Source organism: Rhinolophus sinicus, linkage group LG06, assembly GCF_036562045.2.
Source record: "Rhinolophus sinicus isolate RSC01 linkage group LG06, ASM3656204v1, whole genome shotgun sequence".
NCBI lineage: Eukaryota > Metazoa > Chordata > Mammalia > Chiroptera > Rhinolophidae > Rhinolophus > Rhinolophus sinicus.
The window spans coordinates 35,848,419-35,864,797 of NC_133756.1; the positions used below are offsets into that span (position 1 = coordinate 35,848,419).

Here is a 16,379-nt window from a genome sequence, read left to right on the forward strand (position 1 = left end):
AAGTAGCTTCTATTACTTTCACCAATCATTGGCCAAATTTTAGTCACATGACCCCAATCTAGCCGCAGTGAGAGGTAGGAGTCAGAGAAATACAGACTTATTGTATATGCAGGAAAAGGAAATGGTGTGGTGAACACACAGCTTTGTTTCTACTGAGACTGTGAGGTCTTTGATAGCAAGCTATGTCACTAGCACCATAGTGCCTGGAAAATAGAAGTTCTCACTTGTTCAGTGAATGAATGCATGATACCTGACTTCAAAGTCAGTTTTTTCATCTATGAAAGAGGATAATGATACACACCTATCAGAATCATTATAAAGATTAAAGAAGTAATCTCTATAATAGAGAGTTTTATAAGAAGGATGTGCTAGCTGGGGGCCTGCATAATTTATGACTTCATTTCTGTTTTAAAAATGCTTCAGAAATGTTGAGTATGAATTATTGTGATAACGAGGAAAAATTATTGCAAATATGTGTAGACATTTGAAGCAAGACTTTACTTTTCATTTCGTAACATGATGGTCAAGAGTCTATGATCTAAAAAAGACTCAAGACAGGATATATAGGCAGAGAGAGGCAGAAGGGGTGGCCCCATCTAGCCCACTGGCTGCATTATAGCTACTGGGCTTCCTTCTCTTACCAGCACCACCCAGGCCAAGCAGGTCTACACTTATCTATTCTTTCCCACTCCCTGTAGAATTTGAGGGATTTAGAGAGGGAAGTGGATGTAAAAGGAACAATGAAAATATTATAGTGATCCATAAGGCTCTGCTATGTGTGTGTGTGTGTGTGTGTGTGTGTGTGTGTGGTGTTTTTTTGTTTTTGTTTTTTTTCCTTTTTACAGATCTTAAGGTAAAATGCACATATGGGAAAAACAAGGAATCTTGGTTTTGTTAACCTAATTCAATTAAAATTTCAGAAAAGGTATAAAAAGCTAGGGGCATCCGAGGCACTAACTGATCACGGGATTGGAAGGCTTCCATGAAATCCCAGATTGTTCTGAGTGCCCCTTCTCCAGGCTCCCACAGTACAATCTGGACACTTCTGTCATATCACGTCTCTGATTATATTTAAATCTGTTTTGGATCATTGCCCCTCAATGACAAGTTTTTCTAGGGGCCTTATTCACATTGTATCCTAGAGCCCACACAATCTGCCTACCCAGAAGGCCTTAGTCTCATATTAGGAATTCTGTTTGCCCTCTCATTTCTGAAAGGACTTCATGTCTCTACTTTAAAGCTCTGCCTTTAAATTTAAGTGACTTAACAGCACTCACTGCAAAGACAACCCTTGTTCCACCCAGATCTTACAATTCCAATGTTGAGTGTATGGTCTCATGTTTTCTGGAATGCCCTTCAACTTTAGTGCTTCAGGGTGGCACCTGCAAGAGTGACAAAAAATCCTAATGCATTTTCTGAAGATACTGGTGACTTTCAAAATAGAGTAGATTCTCACTCGCTAAGGATGGCGGTGGTGAAATTCCTCCTAAAATTATGAACAGACTATGCTATTTAAAATTTCTTTCAAGCTTATCATGCAACCTGGCCGTGATTCTTGCTTGGATTAGTGCTTATTAAATTTCTTTGATGTGCAGTACCTGTATTTCATTAGCTCCTAGAACATTATTGACAGTAAATAATCAATGATTATTAGTAATCATATCACAAAAACACTGAAACCATTAACCATGAGACAGAGTTCAAGTTCTTAGCCAACTCAGTATCTATTTCAAAACATTCTTGACATTTCAAATCCGCTGAATTTTTCATTTATGCAGTAGTGGGAAACCTAAATCTAAACCTTAACCTTTAGTATTATCATGAGTGCCCATTATGCCCTCTGGTTTCAACAGGTTAATTTTAATGAACATTGAAACATTTGCATTAGGCTGTCTCATTTAATTACAATTGAGACGTGAAGCTGGGAGTTGTAGTGCTTGGCATACAAATCTGGCATTTACTGTGCAGCCATGGCTCGAGTGCTGTAGCAACAATTGTTAAATAGTGCAGTGTCAGCAGAGTGATAAACACTTATTAGAAACATTACTGCACATGGTGTGTTCACCTCTATTATAACCAAGAGGTTCTTTTTTTTTCTCCCTTCAACGTTAGCCTTAAAAATGTGATGTTCCCTGTAACTAAGTATATTAGGTCTCTTATAAAAGAAAAGTAAAGTACTGTATAGAAAAGAGTGTGTGCTCCTAACATTATCTCTCTTCTCTGAAGAGTGTGCGTGTCATGCTAGCCATTGCAGAGCCCAATTCTGGTGATTTGTAAAGAACGAAAACAAATCTACTTATTCTAAAAATAACATAGCTATATATTATACTATTATAATATAACTATAATATAATAATAATATAACTATTATTATAATATTGTAATGTGGTATAGTATACTACAGCACAGTATTTGTATAAATAATAATATAACGATAATAACAATACATTATTGTTCTAAATTCAGACATATATTCCTTTCATTATATTGAATGGGTAATCTGCCTGAAAGTGAAGGGGCTCTTTTCATTTTTAAAAAAACAGCAACAAAATAACAGAAAACAAGATTATAATAATTTATTTTAATTACATATCACTTTGTTGGGTACTAGAATAATAATTTTTAAGCTTATAATTTCATTTTTATAATAAAACAGTAAAAAAATACCTTCCTCCTAAGGAGAATGCTTAGCTGTTAGAACTGTTAAAGAACCAATATTCACTTTTGAAGATCCAGTTGGCTTTACTGAGCAATTCCTAAGTCAGACATCATCCCATCTCACAAATAAAGAGTTGCTCCAAGAAGCTGTAAAATATGGAAGGCTTATGTAGGCAGAAACTAGTCAGGACAACAAAGTTATTAAGCAAAAGAAAAGAAAGGAGTGTTTCAGGGAAGGTTAGTTTCCCTTAGGGGAAGGTGGGAACTTATCAGACAGATTACCTCAGTTCCCTTTGGGGTTTGCTGGGGATGGAACAGGCCCACATGACAAATTACCTCATTGGTACTGACCAAAAAATTCCAGACTGGCCAATTAAGATTACATTCCTGGAGAAGGTTGAAAATGTAAATCAGGTCAGGTATTAAGTCTAGATTCCATGTGATGGGCTTTAGCACAGGTGACTCCATTTTGGGCCTGTTTTCTCTTTTAACAGAACTTATTTTACATTATTTTTTAAAAAACTATTTATGAGCCGCTTAAGATTAATTTTGCAATTTTATAGATAAACAAGTTAAAATAGATTACTTCAGTTTTCTAATCTATAGACCTAGACTGTATTAAATGGTATTTAATCAGACTGTATCTTTGAAATTCTACAAAATTCAGGATAATGTATTGCAGACTATAAGCATTTCATAATGTAACACTGTAATGGTGGTGTGTAAATCACTTTCAATTTTAGTATAAAAATAAAAACCAAAAGTATTAAGAATAATTATAACTACAAAACTTTCTATTTCATTTTAGTAATACATTTGCAATTAGAAAATTAATTCAGCCTAAACACATGGTTTGCTAAGCTTTACTTATTCTAAGACTGCATTTTATACAAGTAAAGAATTGCATCAATTAAATACATAATTTCCAGCATTTTAACTACTCTTTAATATTTTCACTACAGTTTTTATTTCCAAAATATCTTTTAGGTTCTGATTTCAAGAAGAGATTTTTTCAGTATCTAAGTCTTACTATGTACAGTTGAGTTTATTAAGCAGATCTTGAATTTTTTTTGTCCTTTCACTTCCCATTTAATTCTTTTATCAGAAAATTACACTAAATTATAACAAGAGAGCTTCCCTGTATGACTCCTAAAACACACCGGACAGTGCCTGACGCTGTGCATGGACTAGATACTTCTCTGTTCCACTGATAAGTGAAGGTTCCCTGTAGTCCTCATTTACACATTTAATAATTATATAGAGATTCTTGTGTTTTCTAAATGTAAAGCCTTCATATTAAGTATTCAAACAAATAATTTCAAGTTACCATTTTCTTCTTTATTTCTCATATCAACCGTGGTTTGTAAATGTATAGAGTGCAAACCACAACACCAAATAAATGTGGATTTCAGCATTAACCTCATGGCAGTCATTTTTCTAAAACAAATTTATTACAAATGCATATGGGCATTTTAGGCTCAATTATTACAATTACAATATAGCAAACACATTAAGCTATGCATATATACACATGTAATAAGTGCCAGTCTCAAAGCACTTTGTTTTAATGATCACTGGGAATTACCAAATCAAGGTTTAAGGTCTAATAGTGAGAACATAAAACTTTATGTGTTCAAAATAATTAGAGGAAAAGGCAACTATGACTGGTACGAATCTAAATGATGAAATATTTTAAAAGAAATTCCGCTTTTATAACATTTACTATTTAGTTATTAGAACTAAAACAGGAAAGGAGGAAAATCCCTATACAAAGAATTTTCCTTGCAGCTATTGAAGTGTTACTTTAAAAAGGAATATTAGACAATAATGTCATCCTTTTTATCCACACCGGATTTGTGTATTCACAGCTCAAATGTTTAAAGTGGTAGTTTTTGTAGAATTATTCTGATAAGATGTGTAACCTGACAATTAGAAAAACTTCTGGTTAAGCAGTTCACATTCCAGTTTTGCATATTATGTTCATTTAGATGTATTTGTCCATTTATAAGTTCAGTTAATTAAAAGTTTGTACATTTTCTTTTTTTTTTAAAGGAGCCCGCTACACGAAAAAAATGCAAGTCAAAGTGGCCACAACCTAGAAGTCTGCAGAGACAGAAATAACTAGCAAGTAGATACTATGTTATTTTACTATGCTTAAGTATATAGAATCCAGTAGTGTTCTGAGAATTTTACTCTATAATGACTGAATAGTCTCATAATGTTAAATTTATACTTAGTAATATTTATGTTAACTATACATCACAAAAATAGGAAGAAAATAGTAACTATGAATTTAAGGAAAGTAATTTTCTGTCAATAATAATGAAATGATTTTGCTCAGGAAGGTGAGTTTAAATATTGTATCCTCTCTCAGATCTTATTTTTAGAGCTCTAATTCAACAATATATATCTTTATAAAAAGAGTAACAATCTCCCTATACCTTGTGACATATATAACCGCAATATAAATATATTAATTACTCTCATAAACCATGAATAAAAGTTACACTATAATCATTATGTTTTTAACAACTGGAGTGAAACTACATTCACTTTTGAAGGTTACATTTCAAAATTTCAAGGTGATATCAAATGAAATCCAGACACAAAGCAGGAGCTTTCCATTTATCAGTACTTACTGACATTTTCAAGAAATGAAATAGGAGGTTCAATGATGAAATCATGCGATGTTTGGATAAGTGAATAAGAAAAGGGTAAATAAGATTATTTGAATGGGAAGAAGACTCTTTGAAAAATCTCATTGTTCCACATTAAAAAGGTTGGAGTTGATTCTTTCTCCTCAAATGTATCTTGAAAATTGTCATCGCATCACAAAATATTAAAGCTAAAAGGATTTTAGAAAGTATTTACATCAAATCTTTCATTGTACAGATTAAGGAACTAAGTTTGCAATTAGAAATTTATTTTACATGTTATAATTACATATATATGTATAAACACAAACACATAGATTTATATGCACCTATATGCATAATATACATATATTTTTAAGACGAAACAATACAGTTAATTCTTAATTTAGCAAGTATTTTTCAATGGTAATGATTAAAATATGTTTACAAACAGAAATATATAAGAAATGATAGCAATATCCACAATCAAAATGTTTTAGAAATTGTACATATTTTTATATTTGAAACCCTAGGGTAGTAGAAATTTCTACAATTATAAAAAATGTTTAAAATTGTGTTTCAATTGCTTAACAGTACAGATTCCTAAAGAATTATATAAGCCAATAGAAGGTTCTTCCCTTTCAATCTTATTTTACAGCTGTATAAATGACAAGTCATGGATGATAAACACCTCACATATGAACTCTATCAAATATTTATTTGATTGGAACCACACATTTTGACAAGAAGAATGCTAAGCAAATAGAGATGAAAAACATATTATGATGTAAATTATTAGGCCTTAATATATTTGGTTTATAAATTCAGACTTTTTATCTTGGGTTTTCCTACAATGATACAAGCTTACACTGTGAGTCAGTGGAAAGAAAGCTACTTTCAGAAGACGGAGACTTTTCAAATACTTCAATTGGGTTATCTTTGTATTAAAGGAGAGAAAGTTGTGAAGATGTGTTTAGAAATACGTTGGTAATAGTCCAAATCAATTCTAGCTCAGAAGGAAATGAAGACCATAATTTAAAAGGTCTTGAAGAACTTCAAAGAAAAGTTAGTGAAAGGCAAAACATCTGGTAGACTGCTGGGAGAGAGTCTAATGGTGGAAGACCAGGAAATTGATGCATGCAGTAATCCAGATGGAAAATTTTAGGAGTCAAAGTGGTAGCATTAAGATACAGAGCAGGACTTTGATTTGAAAGAAATACCTTCTTCATTGGATTCTACACGAACTTGGATTGGGTGAATATTGATTCCATTATTTGAGATCTGGAACATTAAAAGAAGAGCAGTTAACTTTCCGTAGAGGATGTTAAATGCTAACTTTAGTATGGAAAACTGAAATTCAGGTGCCTCTAGCATAGCGAAATGGGGTATCAGAGAGATGGTGCAAATTCAGAACTGGATCTCTAGGCCTAGAAAACAGACGGGCTTGATTTATCTAAATATAGATAGTGATTGAAGCATCAGAATCAAACCAGGCAGACAACACATACAGAGTGAAAGGGGATCATTACCACAGGTACAAGTCCTAGGATCATCAATATTCAGTCATCAAAATTCTGTGTGGAGGAAGCAGAATCAGCCACAAAAACTGAATAGTCATAAGTATGAAGAAAACTGGCTTCCAATGCTGTTGTTTTGTTTTTTAAAGAAACCAAAGAAGCAGAGAAATTCATAGAGTTTAACAGTGTTAAATGTTGCTGAAGAGTCTAGGAAGAAGATGACTGAGGGAGAAAAAGGTTTTGCATATCACTACTAGTCAGTCATTGGGAACCCTAATGGAGATAAACCAACTTTGGAAACCAGATGGATTTATGAATCCGTTTCAATATAGTCATTTTATTATTTACCTCATCTCCTTCCTATATCAATCCCAATAATAGAATTATATATTTTTTTAGATTTATCTTTGCATAGTTTAATATATTTTTAAATTCAGATTTACTCAGAATATCTTTTGGTTATAAGCATGCTGAAAGATCCCATAATTTTACTTTGGATATGGAAATCTTCATTACTGGGTGATCCCATCAAATATAAGTGGTCTATTATTATTTCATTTAATAATCACATAAATGAAAGCTGGCAAATATTCTGTTTGCCTCTGTGTTGGGAAAACCCCAATCCTCCTCCTGTGGTTCCCCTTTACTCTCACATGACCACACTCACACACTTCTGACAGCAGATGTGTGGGGTTTTACCCGACAACAAGCAATTTTCTGTGACACCAGCTGGGAATCCTACAATTCAACTCAATTCTGACACTATCTATTGGAGATACCATGTTTCCCTAAGACCTAACCGGAAAATAAGCCCTAGCATGATTTTTCAGGATGACATCCCCTGAACATAAGCCCTAATGTGTCTTTTGGAGCAAAAATTAATATAAGACCCAGTCTTATTTTTGGGGAGACGTGGTAGCATCAGATCCTACAGGTTAAAGATTGAGTCCCACAAGACTGCCCCCCACCATGCTTCAGATGGCAACCCCAAGTTGGAGGACCCCAGGTTACCCCCAACTTCTGTCCAACATGACTACAAATTACAGGTCCCCATGACTTCCTCCCCTTGGTTTTTACTGTTTTTTAGAACAGCTCACAGAACTCAGTGAAACACTTGCAATTACCAGTTTATTAAAGGACATGATAAAGGATACAGATGAACAGCCAGATGAAGAGATACATAGGGCCGGGTCTGCGAGGGTTCCCAGCACAGGAGCTTCTGTTTCTATGGAGTTGAAGTATGTCACCCTTCAGGAATGTGGATGTGTTCACCACCTGGAAGCTCTCCGAACCCCATACTATTAAGATATTAAGGAAGTTTACCGATGTAGGCATGATCAATTATTAACTCCATCTCCAGCGCCTCTCCTTGGAGAATGGGAGATGGGACTGAAAATTCCAAGCTTCTAATCATGACTTGGTCTTTCCTGTGGCCAGCCCCTGCCCAGGGGCCCACCCAGGGTCACCTCATTAGAACAAATGACACTCCTATCCCCCAGGAAAAACCAAGAGATTTAGGAGATTCAGGAACTGGGATCAAAGACCAAATATTAAAACAAAAGATGCTTCTAGTGCCCTTATCACTTGGGAATTTACAAGGGTTTCAGAGCCTTGTGGCAGGAAATGGAGGAAGAACCATATATATATATATAAAACTTTAAAATTTCACAGCCTCACATGTAGGTACTTGAAAGTTATTTTTGAATGAATTAATTAATGTGTTTCTCCATTGGGATTATTTCCACATTTTTTTAAAGTACCATCTGCTCTCAGCAAAGACACTCAGAATTATTAGACTATCTTCAAATCCTTTAATAAGCAAATGAGACTAAGTAGAAAATAAGAGTAACACTTTTATGTGAGATTTTTCCACCTATTTCTCATTAGTTCTATTCTTTTATTTTTCTTGCCCTGGAACTATAGACAATTTTAATAGTTGTAATTAGGGCATAAAAGCCATGAAATCTTTTTAAACATTTTATTTAGAAATAGATTACTTTTAAATATCTGTATTTCTTTCTTTCTTTCTTTTCTTTTCTTTTTTTTTTTTTGTCTGCAGTAAAAATAGTCTTATAAAATAGGTTATATAATCTATGTTTATTGTTAAAAAAAAATCAAGGAATGATTGAAAGTATGATGAAGAAAGTAAAAATTGCTTGAAAAGCCAGACAAGTCAAATAGTCACAATTAACATTAACATTCTATGGAACGACCACTTTCTCATTATGCAATGTTCCTTTTTATTTCTAATAATGATTCTTGCTTTGAAGTCTACTCTTTCTGTTTTTAGTACAAATACTGCCAGCTTTCTTCTAGTTAATGTGTGCATGATATTTCTTTAGCATCCTTCTACTTTCAACTTTCTTGTGTTCTTATATTTGTAATTTCTTGTAAGCATCACATAATAAGTAGTATCTTTTACTTGGAATATTTAGTCCATTTACATTTATATTTAATTGCTGATATAGTTGAGTTTATATCTACCAAGTTACCATTTATTTTCTCTTTAATCCACCTGTTTAGGTTCCTTTTTCTCTCTTTCATTGCTCTTTTGGAATTTTGGATTAATATCTACTTCTTGTTATTCATTTATCTCTATTAACTTACTAGACATATATTCTTTTATTGATTGTATAGTGATTACTCTAGAGATTTCAACATTCATCCTTTACTTACTACAGTTTAATGCAATATATTAGAACAAATAACCTGATATTACTTTAAACAATAACCTGATACTGATATAACATTAGAAGATTTTACCTCCATTTTACGCCATTATTATTCTGATACATGTTTCTATGGGTATCTTATCTTAATCCTCACTCAATACATTTCTATTGTACAGTCAATATCCATTTATATTTACCTGCATATTTACCCTTTCCACTGTCTTTCATTTCTTTCTGCCTATCTGTTTTCCATTTGGGAATATTTTTCTTATGTCTGAAGAACTCTCTTTAGTATTTCTTTTAATGCCCGTGTGCTGGAAATAAATTTTCATAGTTTTCATTTTTTTACAATTTCTTTATTGCATCTTTGTTTCTGAAGATTATTTTTACTGATTATAGGATTTCTTTCAGCACTTCAAAGATGTGATTTCAATGTTTTATAGCTTCCATTCTTTCTGTTAAAAAGAAAGTCATCCGTCTTACTGGTTTTCCTTTGGTAATTATTTGTTTTATTCTTTAAATGATTTTTTAAATATTTTTAAATTGTGGTAACCTACACATAATATAAAATTTACAGTCGGAACCATCCTTAAGTGTATGGTTCAATGGCATTAAATACATTCACATTTTTGTGCAACCATCCCTAACATCCATTTTTATAACTCTTCGTCTTGCAAAACTGAAGCTCTGTACCCATTAAAAAACAACTTCTCGTTCTTCTTCCCCCCCAGCCCCTGCCAGCCACCGTTTTACTTTCTGTCTCTGAATGAGGGACTTCATATAAGTAGAATCATATAGTATTTGTCCTTTTGTGATTGGCTTATTTTTCTTAGCATAATTTCCTTCAGTTTCATGTGTATTGTAGCATATGTCAGAATTCCCTTCCTTTTAAGGATGAATAATAATTCATTTTATACATGAATTTTGTTTATTAATCTTGATGGACACTTGGTTTGCTTCCACCTTTTAGCTATTGTGAATAATGCTGGTATGAACATGGGTATACAAATATTTCTTTGAATCTCTGATTTCAATTCTTTTGGGTATATCTCCAGACATTGATATGTTGAATTATATAATAATTTCATTTTTAATGTTTTAAGAAGCTGCCATACTATTTTCCATAGCTGCTACACCATTTTACATTTCCATGAACAGTGTACAAGCAAACTAAATTTTCCATATCCTAGCCAACAAAGTTTTGTGAAAGTGAAAATGGCATAAGTGAACTTTCAGAAAGTGGAGGATACCTATATGTGCCTAGATGTGGTTTGCTTTCAAGTCATTTTGCTTAGAGTTTGCTGATATTCTTAAAATTCTGGGTTAAAGCCTTTCATCAATATTGAATCATTCCTTGCCATCTTTTTGAATACTGTTTTAATCCCCTACTTTCGAGGACTTCAGCTATATATATATATATATATATATTAGATTTTTTTACTATGTCCCATATTTCTCTTAAATTCTATCCTTTGTTTCATATTATTTTTCTTGTTTACATTAATTGAATATTCTCTAGTGATATGCCTTATAGTTCACTAGTCCAATTTCTAACCTGATTTTAAATTCATTTATTGAGTTCTGAATTTTAGATATTATAGTTTTCAATTTTGTAATATTTATTTGATACTTTTTATATATTCTAATTATCTGGTGAAATCCTATTTAATCTGATCTATTTGTTCACCTTTTCCATTATTTTCTTAAACATATCAGTAGCTGTTTAAAGGCCTTGTCTGACAACTCTAGTATCTTGTTAATGTTTTAAGAAACTGCCATACTATCTTCCATAGCTGCTGCGTATGCATTGGTTTTTAGTATGTGTTTATTCCCTTATATTTTGGTCATTGTCTCTTGCAGTAATGTTTTTATTAAATGCCAGATATTGAATACATAGAATTTTAGAATTAGGTGATGATATTGAGGCAAATAAGGTAGAAAAAGTGTTCTACCTAATTCAGGGAATGAGATGAGTAGAGGTTGGGTGACTCAGTCTATCTCTGGTTATCCCCTCTTTCTAAAGTGTAGCCCTCTAGGATTTTCACCTCAAATCTTGGTGGTTTCACCATGATCCTTCCCCCTCTTGAGTCTGTCGGTGAGGCAAGACATTCTTCCATGTGTTTCAGAGGTTTTTAGCTAAAACACTGGTTTTCTATGTCATGAAGCAGCAAAATACAGTAAATGACTCAAAGGAAAGATCGGTACACATCTGAGCTTCCTCAATTCTTCAATTTTTACTTCAAGCTCAATGAATCAGAATACGGAGAACTAGGAAATGTCAATATCAGCTAGGAGGCTATTTCTCTTTTGAGATGAGAAATCTTACAGGCATATATTTGTGAATGGCTGAGAGACTTACAAAAATTGCACAATTGTGTAGTTACTGAATTTTTGTAAATACAATTATTTCAATATAAAATGGGGACTTGCTGTTTTAAAATAAATCCTCTTCAACTGTTATTACAAATAATTATCCATTCATTTATTTGGCTTCTTTAAAATGTAATAAGTCTGTGCTACTACCAAACAAAACAAATAAACAAACAAACAAAACTAATCCCAAACTACCTCCAAGTGCTCAAATACATATCCTGAGAGTGCATCAGTAATTGTGTTTACTAGACAGTCAGCGAGAAATCAAAAATAGTATATATTTTCCATGAAGAATAACCTAAAATTTATAACCAATGTGTATAGGTTACAAGCTGCATCTCTATGGACAGAAATTCAAAATCTAAAGAATGAAATGAATGACGCAATTCTTCAGATTTTATAATGTCAGTATGCAACTTTGGTGTCTAAAGGTTATAAATATTATGAGAAGAAAGAAAGTTGTTGAGCCACAAAGTAGTGATCATATGCTAAGGAAGCCAGAGATAAGCAAGGAAGTTGACACACCGGGTACTTGACTCTTAGGGCCGTGATGAGCAGAGAGAGAGATGACTGCCAGCTGCTCACTGCAGGCTTCTGGCCAGACCTGTGCTGCTTTGGGTGTCTCCATATGAGCCAGCAACCTGGCTTCTGTGCCCTGAAGTGTTGCCAGGTGAATGAGTTCCTGATGCTGCCATGTCTGTCTGACTTAATTCCTAAATTATCTGTGCAGAACAAAGAACCCAGTTCCTACCCGCCGTCTGGTTGAGGACTTTGAAGCTGGAATTTAGGAATTGAGTTTTGTTGTTTAAACCATAGCTGAAACTATAAACCTGGAGAGGAAAGGATGAAGGGAAGAAAACTGACATTTATTAACTTTTGTGTAGTTTTACATTTATACACCCATTTTCTCACGTAGCCTTCATGATACCTCTATAAGAGGGATGAGAAACTAAGCAGCAGAGAAGTTAGTTAAGTAACTTTTCATTACTAAGGGGAAAAACCAGTATTACAACCTATTTCTATGTGACTTGTAAGACCACTCTCTTTCTACTGTATTGCCAGGACGAAAGAGTTTGCATGTGAGACATTAGATCAAGAGACCATCATAAAATGTTACCACTATCATGAAACTCTGTTATAGAGTCATAGCTTCATGCAATAGAAATGGAACTTCTTAAAGCAACAACAAAGGACCAATGGCAATAGCAGCCAATATTTATGCTTTGAATGTGATGCCTCTGGCCGGAGTATAAAGGGTACATTAGTGGGAGGTAGGAAAATGGCTATCTGGAACAGCCATGGAAAAATTCAGGGAACAATACCAAGTGGGCTTTTTTTTTTATCATAGGACAGAGATCTGAGCGCCTAAGGATGTGGATTCAGGAGCTTTCTCCAGGAAAAGGGGAACTAAAACCAAGAGTGTAAATAAGATTTCCCAAGAAAAAAATGCAAAGCCAAGTCAGAAGAGAACCAAAAACAAAACTTGGATTAATAAAACAAACAAACGAAGAACTCATTTAGAGAGGTAGAAAGAAATGAATTTACAGAAGCAAAAGAGGAAAAAGGTGCTCAAAAAAAAATGCTCAGCAGAGTTAAATAAAAACTGCAAAGAATTCTAAAAGTTAATGGTATCTGGTAGTGAAGATATCGTAGGGGACCTGTGGGAGAACTTCACAACAGTGTAGATTAAGGAATAGAGTGTGTCCTGAGGTAAAGTTCCTTGGAAACAGGCTCTGAGATAAAGAGAATTATTGGGAGTGGCAGGTAGAGAGAGAAATTAAACTGTGATGAGGTTACAACAGAAGCCTTTGTAGAGCCTAGGGATAGCCCTGGAGCTGGGAAAACCTTTCAGATTTATGCCACAGTGAAGCAAGGTGGCTGGGCTTTTAAACCAGCATCAACCAGTCATTGGAGGAGTGTAATGTGGACAAGTCGACCTCCAGTAAAAGCAGTGCCGAGAGGGATGCACCTATGAGCCATTAACAGGCATCCTTCCAGCAGCTAAAAAAATGAATGGTTCCTTCCTGTAAGGGATGTGGGCTGGAGAGTGCCTCACAGCATCCCAGGAGAGAGTGGGGAAAATGAATGTGCAGGGCTAGGCTACTATTTTAAATACTTTGCTATAAGGGGTTTTATTATTGCAGCCACTAATTTTCTCTTCCAAATCCAGCCCCCTCCCCAGCTATCTTCTTGCCAGCTAACTCCTTTACTGCCAGATTTTCTTCTTAGAAAAATGCTTCATTTACTAATAAGACCTCCAATTAAGTAGCTCTCTTTCCCTTGACTGTCCTTTATGAATTGTTACTCTTAACCTATCTGTACCATAAGGATGGATACAAGCCTAAGTGGATTCCTATAGCCACCCACATTAATATGTGTTATGTGAAAAACAAGCATATTTTACAGAATTGCTTTTTCTGTATCAATTGCCATTAGAAAAGAAGCTTCCTAGGGGAACGCTAAGTTAAGGAATTTAAAAATTACAAACCGAGACTTGCTGTATCATGGTGAGGCTTTGATTGCAATGAATAGTCTCATTTCACATATTTCATGTGGGGCTTTACATTTTCTTAGAAGATGCTAAATAAGCAGATTGAACAATTATAAATATAAAATCTTACCATAATAACATGCTCATGAATATAGAAAAAAAGTTAAATAAAGGCTGTTAATCATTTTGGTGATTATTAATTTATGGCAACTCTGAGTGTAGGGGTAGTGTCAAAATAGTCCCCAGGAGGGATTTCAGTGGACACGTTTTTACTTCTTAGGGCAACTGCAATGATCACCTTGCATCCTTATGATCACTGTATGTGCTTAATGCAATATCAAGTCTCTTGCCTGGAATACGTAAATACTGGCAGTTTCATTCCTTTTTTTCAGAATAGATGGAACAATACTTTTATTTCTCTTTTTAAATTATAAATAGAATAGTTTAATATTTAAGATGTATTGGTAGATTTTTTTTGTGGGAAACTGAAGTTCTAATATATTAAATCCCCATTTAACCATAAAAATACCCCCCCACATACACATAAAAACTAACAAACAAACAAACAAGAAAACGTGTATAGCTTTATGTTCTAACTAGAGTTCTAACTAGAGACTCCTTGAAAAAAAGGTAGATTTGTTCTTGCTTTGAAAATACCATATAAACATTAAAAAACAATCCATCCCATCTGTCAAATTGCCTGGAGAATGCTTTTAACAAGGAACGAAGCTACATTAAAGGCCATCAAATATGCAGCAAGGGAAGGAAGGATAAAGCTATCCTGCCGTTCATTGGCATCTCCTACTGTGCAGTGTTCTCCTTGTGAACAAGACAGATTGGGTAGTTATTACTACTACATCAAAATATCTGCCATTGTGGGAAATAAGAGAATTAGAAAGAGAACACTGGACTCCAAATTTCAGTTCCTTCCATGATTATTAGCCAAGAAAATGTGAAAATTAATGACATTTCCTTTCATTTTAAGGGAACGGATCAACTTTTCTACTAAGAAAAAGAAATCCACTAATTTTATTTGCAGCCAAGGAGACTTCAACTCCATTAATATTATTACCCATCTGGCAAATGAGAGAAGGGGACTTTGACTTAACAGTTTTGCAGCTATGCCTAGAGGAAAGGAACACATTACAAAAGAGTATGCTTATAAGCTTGATATTGACAATTGTATAAATGTATTACTATTTTACCAAAATTTGGAAACAGCCAAGAAAATAAGACTCATTTGGAGGATGCTAACAAAAGACTAAACTGCACCTAATGTAAGCTTCTGAATAAAAGAGATAAGACAAATCATCGAGACAGCCTTTTCCAAAGTAGATTGTTGCTTGGATTGTAATTTTGAAAGGTGTTCACTTTGCTATCAAATAACAAATTGGAAAACTGTTATTTGGAACAAAATTTTCAATGCTAAACTTATTGAAAGTGGTCTCTATCTGCGAATGTCAGCAAATCTGTCCAAGGATTGTCTGTTGATGCATTTTGAGGACAAAAGAATAACATGATGTTTGAACAGTTTATAAGCACTTATGAAATAGGAGTGACACTATTAGAAGATTTTGCTTGTTATTAAGAAAGTATTATTTGGTATTTCCAGATGAAATGTGAAATGTCCTCTATATGTCCCTGATTTTCTCCCTTTATACGAAAACAATGACATTTTTAGAGCTAACTAGATAATTTACTTAAGAACAGTAGACAAAGTATTTTACTTTATTTCTTTATACATACTATGGAACTATTCTTCAAACCATCTAATGCCTAGGAAATGTAATAAAATAACAAAGCAGTCACTCAATAAAAATATATTACATTGCAAAAATAATCCAATTTAGTAGTAATAATAATCAGCTGATTTTAAAAATGCTGAGTATCTTTAAAAAGGTTTTGAACATAACCAAGAAAAATGTTTGTTTGTTTTTTGTTTTTTAAAATACAGGAAACATTTAACACTATGGCAGAAAAACTAATTTTTAAAAGGCTTTTTAATGTTTTGAAAAGTTGGACATTGTTATACAAT

General features: G+C 33.6%; 1 protein-coding gene across 11 annotated transcripts in view; it reads left to right on the forward strand.

Moving 5' to 3' along the window:
• Positions 1 to 16,379, forward strand: part of LRRC7 (leucine rich repeat containing 7) — a 474,513-nt gene that overhangs the window by 130,158 nt on the left and 327,976 nt on the right. For 2 of the 11 annotated variants that reach the window (XM_074334934.1, XM_074334941.1), the window contains exon 3: positions 4,711 to 4,786. The exons of 8 other annotated variants lie outside the window; for them this stretch is intronic. In XM_074334934.1, coding sequence (XP_074191035.1) covers position 4,786 — 1 coding nt within the window. In that variant the 5' untranslated portion in view covers positions 4,711 to 4,785. The remainder of the gene's footprint in view (positions 1 to 4,710; positions 4,787 to 16,379) is intronic. One more of the 11 variants, XM_074334935.1, reaches the window with a different exon arrangement.